General features: G+C 38.7%; 1 protein-coding gene across 3 annotated transcripts; it reads left to right on the forward strand.

The window, feature by feature from the left end:
- Positions 1-3,750: 3,750 nt before the first annotated feature.
- cUnh1orf210 (chromosome Un C1orf210 homolog) lies at positions 3,751-10,580 on the forward strand. 3 transcript variants are annotated; one of them, XM_079680172.1, is made up of 4 exons: positions 3,751-3,915; positions 7,856-8,412; positions 8,624-8,818; positions 9,347-10,580. In XM_079680172.1, the coding sequence occupies exons 2-4, from the start codon at positions 8,355-8,357 to the stop codon at positions 9,553-9,555; spliced, it is 462 nt and encodes a 153-aa protein (XP_079536298.1). In that variant the 5' UTR covers positions 3,751-3,915; positions 7,856-8,354; the 3' UTR covers positions 9,556-10,580. The 3 variants fall into 3 exon arrangements, with proteins under 3 accessions (XP_079536298.1, XP_079536300.1, XP_079536299.1); XM_079680174.1 differs by having other exon boundaries at positions 3,761-3,907; XM_079680173.1 differs by lacking the exon at positions 3,751-3,915 and adding an exon at positions 5,878-6,028.
- Positions 10,581-18,960: the final 8,380 nt, after the last annotated feature.

Raw genomic sequence — 18,960 nt, forward strand, 5'->3', positions numbered from 1 at the left:
ATATTTTTTTTTCCTTCAAATGTTCAGAGGACTCCGCAAGTGCTGTGTTTAATTTATTTTAAAGTAGGCCTGTGTATTATTTGTAATTCTCCTTATAGGAGTTCTTTGTTTCTTATTAGAGGTTAACAGTTGTATATAATGTAATAAATAGCCTAATAAATGCAAAAAAACTGTAGTTTTTGTCTGATATAAAAATAAATACAACTTTATTAGCTATCAAGCTATGAAATATGTTTTGCGGCTCCAGACAAAAATTGTTGGGGGAAAAAGGAGCAAAATGGCTCTTTTGGTCAAAAAGGTTGCAGACCCCTGACTTAGACAGTGAGAGGGAGGGCATGATCGGGTTTTGTCCCACATGGCTCTAAACAGCTCAATAGGCCCACACTGTAGACACTAATTAGAAGAACACAGACTAAAACAGCAATGTACAGACGAATCAGATGATTAAACATGATCTTAAAATATATTTTATATACATATATTTTTTTTTTTTGCATTTTTTTGTAATCATTATTTTTAATACTTTCTGCTGACCCTAGGTGGGCTTTGCCCCACCTGCCCCTAATGACCAGCACCACTGCTTCTGTGTCTCCTGTGCTCATCAGTGTCAATCCCGCCCCTGATTGTTCCCACCTGTGTCTTGTTACCCTGTGTTTAAATTCCCCTGTCTCCCAGTGTTCAGTGTCAGTTCGTTTTCGTCTATTGCCTTGGCCAGGTCTATGCGCTTGTTTCTTGTCATGGTCAGGTCTATGCTCCTTGTCTTTTGCCTTATTCAGGTCTATGCTCTTTTTTGTACTCGTGAAAAGTTTTGTTCCTCACCACGTGAGCCATTTTCTTTTTGTTCTCATTTTTTGTCATCTCATCCTAAGATTAGTTAGTGACCATTTTTTGCTGTATTTTGAGAAATAAAGTATCCTACCAATACTTTACCTCTGTCTCCCGGGTCGTGCAATTGGGTCCTACCTCCTAAGTACCTGAGTTCTTAACAAAATGTGTGTATCATTTGAAATATTTAGTAATTCCCTTCTTCGCAAAGACTGGACCTGTTCTGTAGAGGTTGCCTGGACATATCTCTTTTGCAAGTAAAAACAGAAAAATAAGTTGTAAGTCTTTCTCCAGTGTCATTATTTCTGTATGAGACCCACCCAACACAAATTCCTCAACTATGAATCCTGTAGCACTTTCACCGTTAGCATAAATACCTTCACAGCATTGAGGGATTATAAAAATGCACATTTGGATCTTTCATGGGCTTTGACAGGAAGTTAGCAGATCCGCAGTAACCAGGCAGAGGTACACTGTGAGCTGCTGACATTTTTAATGCAGCTCGTTCTTCACACTTCCACAGAGGGTGTGTTTCTGTGCTTGTGACATTTTTCTTTCAAGTTTATCAGTCACTGTATTGTTTTGCCTCGGTTAAAGTGTGTTCACACAACCATAACATCTAAAAACAAACAGTGAGGTAACTCAAACTACTGATTAACACGCCATTTGGATAAATCATTTTTCACGAAAGGGAAGCATTCAGGTCATTATAAATGGACCTGAATGTTTTGGTACGCACGTTTCACTTCACCTTCAACCATGAACAGTATACCATTTAAAATAAACCCTCCTCCAACACCAAAGAAAGAAACTGATATGAATAGTATCCATTTCTTCCCTTTCAGTAGTATTACGCCAGCAAGAAGTGGCAGGAGCTCAAGACAAACAAATGTATATGTATGAGCCCATATATATTCGAAACAGTATAAGATTCAATTTGTTCAAATGTAAATTACCTTTTTGTTGAAACTGGGTCATCAAAGCGAGTTAAGGAATGAAGGGAAAATAGACAAATGGTTATTTTTGTATGTGAAGGACCACATAACACACGGCACCTTGATTAATGAAATTAGAGCCTCAATAGAGAGTATCACATTTTATTTACAACTCATTACAATAAAAGAGAGTTATCTTGGATTTAAATACATCTGCAGCTGTTTCATTACCAGATTTACAGATTTAAAGCAGATGTGCAGGGGAGCCTCACTCACATTATCATATTTCCAGATGGAGCCCACATATGGACTTACAAAAATGGGAACAATTTGTGTCTGTCACCTTGTAAAATGCATAGTAAGGTGGTTGCACATCACAATGGTTCAGCAGGATTTTTTTTAAAAGGCAAGAAGGAAAAAGTGATAATTGTAGCCTGCTGTCTCTTCGTGATACTTGACCAGTTGCAGGCTTGTTTGTCACATAGCTTTTCCTTAAGACCAACTATCCATTGTTATGTACAGTGCGACACGTGTTGTTATTTCCCTACTTCTAAAAGACTTAGCAAGGCCTTCACATCTTGCAAACAGAAGGGGCCGTGACCTCAGAAGCGTCCCCCACCACTTCACTCAGAGGACACATAGTAAACATCCCATTGTAGAACGAGTGGGGAAAGACCCTGGTCTCCTCGAAAAAATCTTATTAAGGATCTGAGAAACATATGCACCACTACCACTAATGACCTCGACCTTTTTATATGTTTAGCAATATAATCGACTGAAGACATTAATTTCAAAACGTTTCATTTGACTTTTTTCCCAAAGCTGCATCTTCACCGTTTAGGAAAATCTGAACTTAAATATCTTCCTGTGCACAAGTTCCCACCTAATACAAAGTATTTATTTAAGGCTACTTATTTTAGTACAATTACTTTACTTACTATCTGTACATTTTACCATAAGATGGGGAACCATCCATATTTTACTTTTGATTCTTTAGAGTACAGTGTGCTCCCAGAAATATTTTACATAGTGGAGCATTTAGAATTTTAATAGCAAAATATTTCCTCATGAACTTTGCATAAACTCGGTCTGTAAATAAGCAAGTCTTTGCTAACAAAATCATAGGTGATAAAGTAACAAACCAATGAACTTGCTCTCATCCCAAAAAAAATCTATACCTCTGCTGGAATGAGCAAACTTTCCCACAATTATCAAATCAATGATCAGAGCATTTTCAAAGAAACGTCATAGATAAAGCATCAAATTACCATAATATTCAAACCACCCAAGTGGCCGTGGGAAACATTTCAGCTGATGCTGAATTATCATTTTACTGTCCCAACCCTTCCTCGTCCCTGCCATCTGCCCAAAGAAATGCAGCTGAGGCATCCTGGAACATGCAGAGGGAGGGAGGGAGGGAGGAAGAGTAAAGGAGGGAGATGTAAAGATGCAGAGTGGCCAGGAAGTGGCCCTATTGTTTTCAGGGTAACCTCGCTTTTCCTTTCGGGGCCACCAGAGATCTGTTCTCTACTCTTGGGCTGTACGTCTTAAACAAACAAAACTCCTTGACGACTCGCCACAAACTGTATCTTGTCTGATTTCCTCCCGTCTCTGGAAAGGACAGAGGGAAGGGTTTACACTGTAGATTAACACAACAAGGCGTGGCACGTAGCAGGCATACTAACTAAACTACACTCAAGCACACTACAAGAAGGGAAGGCCACACAAAGCTGATAATAAAGGTTATTTTAGTATTCACTGGAGCAGTCTACACAATGTCTGTTTGCACTCAAGCAGGTTTTACTGGTTGCTCACTTTTTCAATGGTAGTTAACATTTGAAATATTGATTTTGGCCTCTTCCTGGTTTGGCTCTGCTGAGTGACAGCGCTGGCTCTGACCAGGTCTACTGTGCCACTGGGCGGAGCGAGCCATAGTAGGCGGGAGGGAGCACACCTTAGTTACATAGTAACTCATTAACTTGTCCTTCTGGGAAGCAGTTGCAGAGCAAACCTTGGTCAACCTTTGCACACCCACTCTCCATTTTACATACAAAGCAAAACAAAATGTAGTGTAGGTTGATGTGTACTGTGAGAGTGGACAGACACAAGGTGAACTCGCTGAAGCTCGAGGAAAACTACACAGACAGGTGAACAGGTAAGATTGTAAATCAACAGCTAAAAGTGGGAGCTTTGACAGTGCCGTCTGCTGACTGTGTTGTACTATGTAAAGATCACATGACAATCTTGACTTGCTTGTTAATAAATAGCTTATCATGTGGGACTCATAATGAAATAATTTCTAATTATTGGACCAAAAATGTCCCATTGTGCTAAAACAAGGGATACAGAAATAGTTCCCAAACCATACATTCTCAGATGTTGTGATTGACTGAATTATTGCCAGTAAAATTAATTTGACTTTTATGTCTTTGCAGTAAAAGTTCAGTTCAAAAAAGTGTATTCTTTCTCAATACAGAATAGTCAACGTCACAGTGTTTTCATTTCAGTGACCGGGTAGCCGAACATGTTTCTGCACCTGTTGTGTTGCATGGTGGCCAATTGCTGTTTTCACCCAAAACAGTAACGCATCATTAGCATCTTCACTTTATTTCACTACATTTGTTCATTGTCTTTTCAATTTCTAAGTAGATCAAATTCAGATCAGTATTTGTTTAATGCAAGGAGCTAAGGCTATCTTTAAATATTAAATATCATTGTTTGTGATGATGCAGGTCATTTAGTTTGATGTATTGTGAGTTTAACGTTACTGGATTTTAGTTGTTAAGTCTCTCTGTTGGCCGCCGTTATTACAGGGGTGAAGAGCAAAAACAAAACATAACATTTGAGGGAACTTCTCTTGAATTAACTAGAAACAGAAAACAGATTTGCAATAGCTGAAATGTTATTCAGATATTTTACACAGACACTGACCCTGATTTAACGCATGAGTTATGATCGTGCTCACACAACGTCCAGCTGGTTTTTAACTCACTATCAGACCTTTTGCCATTATCGTTGATAAACAATGGCACAGCCAGACTCCTCCACACTTTTCAAAGCAAGACAGAAATAGGCCTAGAGATCTTGGCAAAGGGATAAGAGGGAGGCCTGTTGCATGTTTGTTGGGGCTAGGGTCAACAGAAAGGACTTCTCTTTGGTGTAGGAAAATCTATGATAATCTTAGCCAGGGATAGAGGTGTGTGCTTATTAGAATTTGTCTGATTTGCTATATCAATCCAAACTTTTGTGTGCAGTTTTTCTTCCTTTTAAAGTCAAGCTCTTTGTTATAAACTAAGTAAATACAGTTTGGTAGTTTAGTCAAGTGAGCGCTAACTAGCTAAGGTTTCTGGCCACCTGCAGCAGAACACAAGAAATCTGATGTGTTACAAGATGATTATTAGGATAGGAAAGAACTAAAGAGAATGTTCTGCTTTACAAATGTGTATTTGGCACTTTTTAGGTTAAATACTGGACCCTTTGGCCGTGAAACTATAGTTGTTGTGACAATGCTAACAACTTAAGCATCTAACATGTGAAAAGGGTCTACAAGGTCCCAACTATAGCTGTCTAAGATAGAACAATTTAAAAGCATGTTTTAAATAGGTTAGTATGAAACTGTATAAAGTAGTTCAAAGTTGACATCTGCACCATCATTATCAAATTCTAAATCCATTAATTGCTTACAGTTAGTTATGTTCAAAGGAATGTGATCACACCCCACAATGGGATTAATGTTGATGTTTTATTCAGTTTGATAGCAGAAAGAACATTTCACACCCTCTGGCATTAGTGTCTAAAATGACACAACTCACTATTTGGGGCACTGTAACAAAGAATGACTAAGACAAATTGATTGATATTCAAACACGGATTAATGCAGACAAAGATGCAAATGTAGCCTCTTACACTTGCATGTTCTCCTACAAACAGTCACTGCGGAGCACATACTGTAGAGCACACACACACTAATGACACACGTAGACTTCAGGCTCCCAGGCTTCTCTCTCGTAACTCCCAGTCCTGTGCTGCTTGGTGTGTGTGTATTTGGTTGTGCTTTGCCTGTGTGAGGACTGAACAGGAAGAGATAAAGGCAGCCCTGATGGTGTGTTTACAGCCAACACTGCCGAAGAGAATGGCTGTAGAAGACGAAAGGGAAGAGGACTAATGGCTGGTGCTAAGCAGCCGGATCCCTCTTTCTGTGAAAAATCACTTCAGAGCCAAGAAGGAGAGAGAGGCCAACACAACTCTTAATCATGACTTCAACACATGTAACAACCACATTTTGGAGAAAGAGTAGATTGTAGGAGTGTAGATTTTAAATGACTTAGTTAATAATATTGTGTTTATTAGTGAGCTTTAAATGGAAAGCCTATCCTATAGCTTCATATTTAATGTACAGACATTAGAGCGGAATTTATTTATTTGAACATAAATCCGAGCTTACATCCTATACCTTTAACAACTTTTGGCATTAAAATAAGACCCTTTGTTTCTGTTCATTGCAAACCATCTTATCAAATGTGCAAAGCCCTTCAAATGAAAGAAGAAATAGAGCTTTTATCATCATTAATACCGCTCTTTTAGATTGTGATTGTTTGGAAAACATCTGGGATGATTGAAAATATCGAAAACACTAAAAGAGGCAGAAAAAATATGGTATGACCGAGGGAAGGTCCTGCAGTATGTGGGACCCTATAGCATGACCTTGCCAATATTAAAATGAACACCAGGTTAAAAAACTCAAACATACAGGCGCCAGCAAGGCATGTGAAACACAAACTGTACAAACTGTGAAGTCCACTGAGACAAATGTAACATTTGCGATATTGGGCTATATAAATAAGCCCCAAGATTGATTGATTGAAACTGCAGTTAGTGGCATGGATAAGATCCGAACTTGTCTGACTGCATCTTTGCTGCCTTAAAAACACAGGAAGTCAACACAGAGGCTCATGCATGCAAATATCTGGCAAAATTGCAAATAGCTGTATACAAAGGTCTTCTCTCTTTGAAACAAAACTACAGTGTAATGCGTATAGTTCGACACGATTTGACTTTTCCACTTTCTTGCAGGGAGTAACATGGAAAGATTAACAGGGATCTGTACTGTAACTTAATATAGAGTTATACAGCAAGCAGCTGGTACGGGTAGCTATCCGCAAAGACTGTAAATAGGGTTTTACAGCTAGCCTAAATCTGTCCTAATGTTCCAAAATCAACCGCTAAAACCCATCACTTTTTAATGTAATATCTCGTTCTATCACTCAGTAAAAAACAGTGTGAAAATGACAACATGCAATGTTATGGAGGGCGCTGTTTAAGACTAGGAACCGTTGCCATGCAACCAGCAAAGTAACAGTACTTGATTTTTTGTATGCATTAAGAAACACGATGCAGAATGTGTGTTGTTATCTTTTGACAGAGCAAGCTGTTTCCCCATGTTTCCTGCCATTATGCTAAGCTAAACTTATCGGGCTTCTGGTTCAAGCTTCTCATCTAAAGTTGTATTAAGTGTCAAATTTTCCTTTAAAATCTAATGTTGGTTATATTCAGTGTAATTTTCTATCTGCATGTCCTGTATTTTTTGGCCATGTTATATGTCGGTTGTCTTTTGAGGATCATTGGATATGTCTCCTAGTGAAGTGGATACGTAGTCACACACTCAGATTAGTGATTTCACCAGTGAGCTAGCCAGTCAGCTACAGTAGGCATACGGGGGAATTCCTGTTTGCGACACACTTTTCCTGTTGTGGATGACATCCTCCTTTCCTGACAGCTTGTCCTCAATTATGACTTCTGGATTTAGAGGAACCAAGCAGTGTCTCCTTTTTATGATGTCACTCTCTCTTTTCATAAATGAAATATTTAGGTAATTTGTTTCTTCATGTTCACTTTGTGTAGTTCAGTCATAAAATATGCATTTGCTCGCACAAAGAGTCCAAAACAAATTCAAAGCAACAAGGCACTCGGGATAAAGGGGCTTGGGAGTTTACTCATATTCATAGTTTTGTTTCTTTTTTACCTGATGCCTTTGTAGAAATATATGTGTTATCCACACTGATTTAATCCACTTTTGTCTTCCAACATTTCTTTAGAGCCTCATTTGACTGCAACAAAGGGACATGGGTTCTATTTCAACTCTAACATAGGAGGATGATGCTGCCAATACCTTTCACTTGTTAGTGAAGCAAGGAGTCCCCCGTCACTCAACCTTGCCACCTAGTGGAACTTTGAAAGTTAAACATCCTCCTGGTCAACAGAAATCTTCCAGATAACTATCTCCCTCATCTGGGGAGATGCCTGCCCTACAATAATTTTCTCAGATACCATTTATGTTGTACCTGCTGAAGAACACCCAAAATTAAGCAGCTCTTCACTGCCAGGTTGCTTAATGACTTAAAACCTCCTTTCCAGCTACAGTTAAGAGGCACTTAATAAGCAGGTCATACAAAAATGATATTTGACTGACGTATGTGTGATATGCTCCCATGATCCATTGCTACATGGTAAAGTGGATGCTGCCCCAAAGCAAGAGCATCCAACAAAAAGTATATTGAGCAACTTAGGAGAACTGCACAAACAAAGAAAAGCCAGATGGAACCATCATCACATACCGTGCTCGCTACAGTCACACCAACAGCAACGCAAAATGGTAAGAATGTGCACACCTGCAATAACAAACTGAAATAATAAATGTTTTGATAGAACTTAAGTAAGGGCATCTTGTCTGTTGTTAATGTTAAATTGAATGATTGAAGGCATTAATATTTGCAACAACTGGTTTTAGGTGAGACCGAGATTAAATGTGGTTATTTAGGTGCTTTCCACTAAACAAGGATGTGATTCACTTTCGTTTTTTGCAGTCACTTTGGCAGGCCAGACAGATAAATATAAATCTCACAACTGGGAGTTCCTGGTGGCCGTTGTGGTCACAGCCATCTCCATCTCCGTTCTCATCGGCCTCCTGGCTAAATGCCAGGTGGTCCGGCGTTACCTGGCAAGCTACAGGCACACACGGCTGAGGGAGGTGGACACCATCAGTCAGTGTGAACCGTCAGGTTTGTTTTTTAACGCATCAAACATACAGTACCTTATTTAACAAACCTTGAATTTTATTTGTGCAGCAGGTAAAATGCTGCTATATTATAGCTTGTTTGCATCCCGCACACACAGCCATCCAAAAGCCTTAACACCTGTGTTTTACTTCCAGTTCATAAACGCTTTTACAAATAAGTCTGGATTAGAAGCTTAGCACATGGTACATTTCACTAGCTTTCAGCTCATTGCCAAAAATGTTGATAAACTGACATTTTAAGACACAATATCTGCTTTTGCGCAACAAAAAACAACACAATCAGTAACAGCTCATTTGCAAGAATATCAAACTTCTTCAGGTGGCACCAGTTTATTAGTAGGACAGAAAGTGAGTGAATCTTCTTTCCTGAAACTTTCAGAATCTCTTAACACAGACATGTTTATGTTTAAAGACATGAAAAAGTGAATTGTGCATAATAGGTGACCTTTAAGACTTACCTTTACATGATTGTAATGCAGTACAACTCTGGTGCTTCTATTGCTGCTGCCAGGCCTGGAGGTGGAATTTGACATGCATGGAGGACGTGCCATTAACCCCCACTGCATCCCCCCTGTGGGCGAGGAAGATGATGACGGCTTCATCGAGGACAACTACATCCCGGCCAGTGAGAGAGCGAGGGCTGAAAGAGCTGCAGAGAACATGGAGGACACGGAGGACACAGAAGAAGAGATGGATGAAATTGAATTTACCATCGGTTAGCAGGTCTGTCTCTGCATCTCCTCGGCTGTATAAACCCTGAAAAACCAATTCAACTCCCACCTTTCTCTATTTCTGAGTAAAATTCATATAGTCAAAGTAAAAAAGGGTTTTAAAAAATGTTAGGAAAGCATAACAATTTAAATTCCAGTTTTTAAGAGCATTCTAATTTCAGGAAGCACAAAATGCATTGATGTGAAATGCTTTTTTGTGGCATTATTAGACAATTCCTAATATAAGGAACCATAAAAGTCCCAATACAAATATAAATATGTAATTTATGCCAACCCTTTCTGCCATGATACTGACAACAATAGCTGTTACAGTATAGGCATGTTTTTTGTTTTGTTATAAGTGATATTGACAGGAATGAAAATTATGAAACAGCAAAGCTGTCTACGAAAGGACTGAAAAATAGGTATTCTGTAAATATGATCATAAACCAATCACCTTTGTATCAGTTTTTGAACGATTCGATTAACTGATTGATTTTTAATTTGACAGCACAGGTTAAGAAAGACAAAGTATGGTTTAATCAACAAAAAAACTGTTGTGTTGAATGTGAACAGGAACATTTCACTTTGCACTGTCCATTTCACTACTACTATATATTTCATAGCACTTGGAGTAGCAACACAAGGACATTGGGATGGTCTGAGGTGATGATATGTTCTTCATAACAAAGTTTCAAGATGTATATCTTTTTTAATTATATTACAACATCAAAGTAAATGGTTATGTTTGCTTATTTAGGACTACAGCGTGCCTTTTACAGATGTTTGAATGTTTGCACAAAAGGTACAACTACTGCTAGAAAAATATGTAGGCCGGCTCAATTATAGTAAGCATTAGCCTAGGGCCTAGGCCTTCAAGTAATGACTTACCCTCCCCTTGGCTTCTATATTTATAATGGAAAACGTTGGGCTACTGACTGATGTGCAGGAAATCAATGAATTCACTCTGTATAGGCTATTTATTGTATTGGACAGTGTGACTTCAATACAAATAAAAAGTGTCAGAACTTAGAAGTGTCTACATGGGTAATTTTTGAATCCATACCATTTGACTCCAAACTTCTGAGGACTAGTGTCACCAGCTATGAGTTTAAAAGAAAAAAAAACTGAGTCAAGCAAAATAAAATAAAATTCAAAAATAAAACTATAAGTTGCAAACAAATCATTTGTGTAATCATGTAAACTGTAAGTCGTTTTTCTATGTTTTAACATATATTTTTGTTTGCAATTCGTGTTTCTTCTTTCTCAATGATCAGACTTTTGCTCTCGCTGCAGCACTCTCATTTGCGCTACTTCACTTTTTGTTTGAGATTCTGACACAAACCTCCCAGGTGGGCGGGACTTTCAGGGGTGCGTCCCCATTGGCTACTCAGTTTTTGAGTGACAGCCCAGTCCTTCAGCGATTGTACAGTGCAGGCAGCTGCGGTGCGCCAACAACACCTCCAGAAGAACCAGCATTTCAATTATTATAATACTAAAAGTGAAAATATATGTAAGTATTGATCATTTCTGTTGTTTGTGCTGTACTATACGGTCTGTTTCTTTATTGTGTTAAGTGAGAAGTAAAGAAAAGCTGTGCTATGAAAGTTAGCTTTTGCTACCTTTAGATCCATAACAATGCAAGCTAAGTAGCCTAACAGTTAGCTACATAGCTAGCAGTGAGTGAGCGTTCAGACACCGGTGTCGGCATAGATATATATAAACACTGTGTTTATATATATCTATGCCGACACCGGTGTCTATCTATGGGTGTCGGTACCATGGCCCTCTCTCATTTCTCTAACTCCCCTCCTCGACTCCTATCCTCGAGACTTAGTCCCGCCCACAGGAGATGCGAGCCGAGGAGACGAGGAGGGGAACCGAGGAAAGAGGAGGGGAAGCAGCAGGCGGTTAGAGAAATGAGAACTCCTCTCCTGTGAGCGGTCATTTTAAAGAGACGTCCATTAATGATGACAGGAGGCACAGCAGCACTCTGTCTGATGGACAGATGTGTTCATGACGATCTTATATATTTACTTTTTTAATTCATTCACAGTGCGGTATAATGAGACAATAACAGGCTACAGATGCGGACACACACACACACACACACACATATATATATTTATATAAATATATATACAATTTCAGAATCAAACAGAGCACTCAATAATAACGAAACACTATCAGAGACTGGATATACTCCCCCCTCTCTGGTCGCTACAATGAGGAAAATAAATTACGGGCCAAAAGTTTTATTTACAAGTATTAAAAGTAAGCAGAGGACACTAAACCAACTGAGACCTGTCTGTCCGCTGCATCTATGCACACACTGTAACACACACACCTACACACTGTACCACACACACGCACAGCTAACAGCCTAACAGCCGTTGTGTATTTTATTATGTGAACAGAGACTGTATATATAAATGGACGTAGTGTCCGTGACATCACCCATAGGATTCTGCAGAGTTGCCGAGAAGCCCTTAGTAGGCGGAGTCGGCCACTCACGGCTCGACAGCGACGTCAGAGTCTAATCCCGCCTGCTCCAAATAAGGGCAAAGAGGCGGAGCCGAGGCGGAGCCGAGGCGGGACCTGCTGCCTCCGAACTCGAAGTAAACAGAGCTAGCTCAGGCTAAAAAGCTAAGCTAACATGAAATACATGCATACCAAGTTACTGCTAACAGTGTAGTTCCCCTATATAAACGTTACATTCATAATCAAATGAGACAATCTGCAAGAGAGTTATATTGTTATTAGCTATATTTTGTTATTCTTAATGCTTGTCATTCACACGTTAAGAAAATAAGTACCGATACATAGCACAACAATTGTGGCGATGTTCAGCTTAATAAGCCTTGTTCAACATAATTTATTTAGCTAATACTACAGCAGGCGAACCAAATCTGCGTTTCGCTGCATTCCTTGATCTCAAGTTATAACGACGGACTCCATCGCCCCCGGACCTAAAGGAGCCGCAGTGGGCTAGCTCCGGGACGCCGGCTGGAGCTAGCCCCCTGCGTCTCCCTTAGCTCCGGCGACCACCACTGGGATAATTGGGTCCCCTATTAACATTTGCTCCCGTTTAGCATTATGGGCATCATAGCCATAGACTATACTAGACTAAGTCTTACCCAAGGCTGAATCATAAACTAAAATGTATATGTATGTATAAAGGGTTACGTCCTTAGCTGGCTAATAAGTAACAAGCTAAGCTACCAAGCACACAAACACCTGCGAACGGGATTAACATGTATAATATTATCATTTTAGACTTCTTGGAAGTTCTGTTAGTACATTCAAGCGCACAGCACGACATTTTAATTGTCTGGTATTTGTAACAATATTCCCTAAAAGGGACAATCACCACGAACACGGCTAAAGCTAAAGGGTCAAGTACAGTACTATGACTAACTAACATTGTAGCCTCTATGGTTGTAGCCTAGCAGAGTGGACAAGTTGCTGTTAGCTGACAGTGAGGCATGTACATGTCCATCAAAGTGACCACGCCCTAATTTATGCAAACACTTTAAGACCTAATATAAATAAAAGGGTCGTGTTAGAAAACAATTCACTCACAGATTCATAATCATGAAGGTGGAATCTAACTATATCGATAATAATATTTATTGCATCCATGGGTAGAAACATGTTTTTTTCTGCTGTAAAGTTGGGCACTTTAACATGGGGGTCTATGGAAATTGCTCCTTTCTGCAGTCAGTCCCTAGCGGCCCATGTATGAACTGCAGTGTGTTGCACTTCCGTATTGGCGTCCCAGCTGTTTTTGATTGACAGCTGCCAGGAAGCTCGGAGTTGCCAGGTTTGATAAATGCCTGAACTACCAAGAGCCGAGGAGCAGTGTTGGGCAAGTTACTTCCAAAATGTAATATATTACATATTACTTATTACTCTCTTTTGAAAGTAATAAGTTACATTACAATATTACTGTCTCTGAAATGTAATGAGTTACACTACTTTAGTTACTTTTTAGTTACTTTCACCAAAATAACCGCAAAAGAATAGCTAGATATTTTAAATGCTAAAATGTAGTTTAGTGCAGCTCATTATGCATCCAGTGAAGGGCAATGTGGTATAGCATAACAACTGTGTAGGCCCTTAAGGCTACTAACAACTTGTATTGCACGGCTTAGTTGAATACTCGATTCTGATTGTAAATTCTTAACATGTGACACGTTGTTAATACAACAGTACAGACCGCTGTCAAGGACTATAATGAAGGATAACATATTGTAAATCAAGGCAAATATTATTTAAACCATGCTCATGGTTTGAAATGGCAAACATTGAAAGGCAAAAGTATTATTAAAACCATGTAGCCTACTACATCATCACCTTGTTCCCATCATATACGATGGGAAGAGAATATTTACTGTGCTTGAAAACTGGTATCACATCATTATGTGAGGTTGACTTTGTGACCTGGAGAACATTTCAGCTGCAACATCAGCTCGTTGATAATAAGCTTGGGATATGAGATATTTTTGTAGCCATTCGTGGTGAAGGCATCTGTGCTATTGTATGCATTATTTTTGACCCAACATTTCTACAGGCATTTCAGAATATGTTACTATTTTCACATGAATATTCTAGCCATTGTCTATTTTTATACCACAAGCTGCAAAATGAACGCCTTACCCCACTGTACAGGCGGGTAGTTGTTTAGATATACCTGGCACCTGCGGGCCGCAGAGGGGCGGCGTAGTTTCGGGCGACGAAGACTGCTGCTCCGGGGCCGGCGAGTCAGGCGGGAGTAAGCTAGTGTCCACAACGGAGGGTAACGTGATGTCCGCATCTGACCTGTTGCTACTGTCTACAGTAGATGCAGTGTTGCTGGCGTTTAGTGATGGTTGCTTTAACCATTTTCGTATAAATGATTATCCACAGATCAGATGTGTGTCACTGCTGTGGAAGTACTCTGGAAATGATGCACGCGCAGCGGAGGTCACGCGAACCTGACACAATTTGTTGTTTGTATTTTTCGCTACGTTCTCTTTTTTGAATAGTTGCATAACGTTCAACTTCCCCGAAGATCTCGACGCGAAGCCTGAAGGGTAAACACCAGGTTTACTAATCTACCCGCACAATTTGTCCGGTGTCGGAATGTCTCGCTATGTTAGTACATACTTAAAAAACAAAACACCATTTAATTTCGGGTTAAAATGTGTTGTAACTGCGTTACTGAGCATTGTAACGGGTAATATATTACCCACATTTCATTAGTAATGCGTTACATTACTTCGTTACAGCAAAAAGTAATATATTACTGTAACTCCGTTACTTTTGTAACGCGTTACACCCAACACTGCCGAGGAGTGACAGCAGAAAATCAGTTGGACGAGATTGAATGGTAAAATTGTCCATAAAAAACTATTATATTCGTAAAGTGTACAATATATATATTAGGGCCGGGACTCGATTAAAAAAATTAATCTAATTAATTAGAGGCTTTGTAATTAATTAATCGAAATTAATCGCATTTTAATTACATATAAATATTTGACCTGAGAACAGTGAGAAGCTATTTTTTTCACATGGATTTTAGTATACCATTGAATAATGACTGAATACATAATCTTAAGCAACAAAACATTGTTTATTTTTTTCAAGGCGGTACTTAACCAAGACCAACAGAGAAGTGCAATTTTTGCCATAAAGTGTAGCAATAGCATATTTAGGAATATAATACATTTCAGAGATTCAGGTAGCCTATAGGCAGGTAGACCTTCTGTAAACTATAACACTTTGTTTTTTAAGTAAAACACAATACTTTCAAGTACATTCAGAACATTGGAAGCCCTGACTATTAGAAAACATCTCTCTGTTGCTTCAGAGGCCATAACAGACTTTGTTGATTTACCAACAGTTGATTTAAAAAATCTAATCAATTTCAGTCCAACTCTCTCAATAACCTTGGCCAAAACAATAAACAGTTCAACATAAAGTGCCAGTTGCACCAACAACATAATAAATAGTTCAACATAAAGTGTACCATTTAAAATAAAATAAAAAAGTGCCAGTGATTGACCTCAATCCCTCCTATTCTTCCAATATCCTGATGAAAAATAAAATCTCTCCGTTGCATAGGCCACTGTTTGATCAACGCGAATTGGGTGTGGGTCCTTGTACTCCGAGTCGGGCTAACGTCCACGCTAGCTTCTACGCTAGCTGCTATATGTTTTGCATTGAGGTGATACTTGAGGCTTGATGTGCTGCCGTGATATGCGAATTCCTTTTTGCATAATTTGCAAACAACCGTGCTCTTATCGACGCTTCCATCCGTCCGTTTTTTAAAACAAAATGTCCCATCCACGGGGCCAACCAAAGCGGTCTCATCAGCTTCTTCGTTCATGTCTGACTATTGTTCACTGTGGTTTGTTGTTGTCTGAAGTCATGAACGTTAGTTGGTGCTCCAGTATAATCGGTACCCCTGAAACTCATCCGGTGAGAAACGTTCCGTGGTGCAAAAATAAGTGCGATTAAAATGCGTTAATTTTTTTAACGCTTTAATTTTTGTGTAATTAATTAATCTTAATTAACGCGTTAAAGTCCCGGCCCTAATATATATATATATTAATTAATATTATATAAAACAATATATTTTTGAGTGGGCTGTATCTTTCGTAAACTGCTAGCTACTGTCTGCTGTACGCACCTCCCTTACGAAATTAACTATGGTATTACTATAGTATACTATAAGAGTTGTATAGTGTCCTATAGTAAGTTTATAGTGTTCTGTAGTATATTTCACCAGCTATCGTATTACTATAGTTTTTTCTGTAGTGCCATTTTATTAGCTATAGTAGCCCTATAATATTTCAATAGTAATACTATGTATCTAGATCTTTGTAGTATTCCTATATTATTCTAAATAGTATAACTATAGTATTATATATAGTGTTTCTGTAGTTGTTTTTTGAACACACTATAGAACACTCCTATAGTAATAGTATGATATTATCATAATGAATGCATATTACGTGTTTGTAAAAGCATTACACTCCTAGAATTAATTTGTAACTTTTTTTATACAGTATCAAATTAATTGATTCATTTTCCGATCTTGAGTAGCTTGTTTTGCGCGCTAGAATATTGACCCAAATCTGACTCCATGGCAGCGAGAGCAAAAGTCTGATCATTGAGAAAGAAGAAACAAGAACTGCAAACAAAAACCTGTTAAAACAAAGAAAAAATACTTATAGTTTACATGATTACACAAATGATTTGTTTGCAATTTATAGTTTTATTTTTGACTCATTTTTTTTCTTTTAAACTCATAGTTTTGCTTTATCCTGAGAAAGTGTTGCTTTATCTTTATGATGCAAAACTAATCCCACAGTGATTAAGCCTGACACTGTGTCGTGCAAAGAGGACTGGCCTGGTGTGTTTGAGGAACCTCTGAGCCCATGCAGCTGATGAGAGCGGGCTGACAGGTCTGTGTGAGGCTGTCAGGCTACCCGGAAACATATGCTCACAGAGACGAGCACGAGCCAAAACGGGACAATACTTATCCTGCCTTCAAAATAAAAGTTCAGAATTGTTTCCCAAACTTCACTTGTTACATTCTACTGCTACAAACGCTTTTTTTTACTCCACTATTTCATTTCGTATGAGTACCTTTAAAGATACAGACAAATGAAATTAGGCCTACTTTTGCAAACAATTACATTGAGGTTTAGGTTGGCTGGCCCAGTTTGTAACACAAAACCACACACCCAAAGTGCAAAACACATAATTTATCTTGCTAAGTGAAGAACTGCACTTAAAACTACATAAATACTTACCAAATGCAAACTTTTGCACCAAATATAACACACTTCATTCATAATACTTGATAGTTTGAGCACCCAACTTCACAATGCTGAGCATAATCTAAAGCACTTTCATCTGTTATGAGCTATGTTCTATCTATGTTCTATGTTCTATCTATGTTCTATCCTCTTCCTCTTCCTCTTGCTTCCATGTTGGCTTCCATTGTTGCTGTAAGAAAGTACTCACCTGTGGTCTTTTTATAGTGCTAACATCCGTATTGATGAGCCAACAATTATCAGGTGTTTGGTCAGGTGGAACGTGTTTCTTGATCATTGGTCCATGTGTGAGGCATTTTTAATATCAGTGTTTTAAACCAGCTAACACGTGACCTTATGTCAGATGCCTGTGTCTTACGTGGAGAAACGTGTGCAGTGGTTTGCAAAAAGTGCCATGTTGATTTGCAAATTGTGTGAAAAGCTGAAAACGTGTTTAGAGTTTTGGAGATTTTAGCCGATGTTTTGCTCTTTGAGTGCCAGTTAAAATAATTGTGCTTTATGTATAATTTTTGTGTGTTAGCAATCGAGAAAAACTGTAATTTATTACGATGCTTTTTTTTTTTATAAACTGAATGCGTTTCAATCAATCAATCAATCAATCAATCAATGTTTATTTATATAGCCCAATATCACAAATGTTACATTTGTCTCAGTGGACTTCACAGTTTGTACAGAATATCAGTATGACAATACGACAACCTCTGTCCTTAGACCCTCACATCGTACAAGGAAAAACTTCCAGAGAAAACCCACAGTTTAAAGGGAAAAATGGGAGAAACCTCAGGGAGAGCAACAGAGGAGGGATGACTCTCCCAGGACGGACAGACGTGCAATAGATGCCGTGTATAAATTGAAAAGATAATACATTTGCAACATAGGTAGTCCAAATGTTTGGAAATGCATGTGTGTAGAATAGGAAGATGAATCCACGACTATATCCATCCAGGACTTATGATCCAGGACCACAGCCACGACTCAAGATCCAGGACTCGCAATCCATGACACAGGACCGCAGGATCATCCATGACTCCGGATCCCGGCGTATATAGACACCAAAAAGAAAGAAATTTGGGGAAGCTGGGTTAATCGGAACATGAGAGTACACAGGTATAGACAGAGAGAAGGAAGAAGTAAGATATCCCCCGACAAACTAAGCCTATATCAGTTTCGTTTTAACCAACTACCTACCACAGTATCTAGACCAGGGGTCTCAAACTCAAGGCCCGGGGGCCAAATCCGGCCCGCGACTTCATTTTATGTAGCCCCGCTTAGAGCTTGCAAGGAATATAATACGTTTATTATACGGTTACATGCCACTTTACAGAAGCAGGTTGCCCGTAAACTACATGTCCCACAATGCATCTCATTTTGTGACATGCGCACTGAAGAGACTTCCAATTATTTGCCCCCCTGGACTTGTGCTGCCTTTCAGACGTAGTTAATTACTAAGTTATTATCCTATCCGATAGTAATCCAATTCAGAGTTAATAATGTAATATAATACATTATATATATATACATATATATATAATATATTTATATATATATATATATATATAATATATTTATATAGTTACAACCGGCCC

Source organism: Notothenia rossii, assembly GCF_949606895.1.
Source record: "Notothenia rossii genome assembly, chromosome: 1".
Classification (NCBI taxonomy): domain Eukaryota; kingdom Metazoa; phylum Chordata; class Actinopteri; order Perciformes; family Nototheniidae; genus Notothenia; species Notothenia rossii.

Excerpts from the sequence above, each read along its gene's own strand:
- cUnh1orf210 (XM_079680172.1), top strand. The coding sequence starts at position 8,355 with ATGGAACCATCATCACATACCGTGCTCGCTACAGTCACACCAACAGCA. Across the intron at positions 8,413-8,623 it reads ACCAACAGCAACGCAAAATG|TCACTTTGGCAGGCCAGACA; the intron begins GTAAGAATGTGC and ends CGTTTTTTGCAG. Across the intron at positions 8,819-9,346 it reads CAGTCAGTGTGAACCGTCAG|GCCTGGAGGTGGAATTTGAC; the intron begins GTTTGTTTTTTA and ends TGCTGCTGCCAG.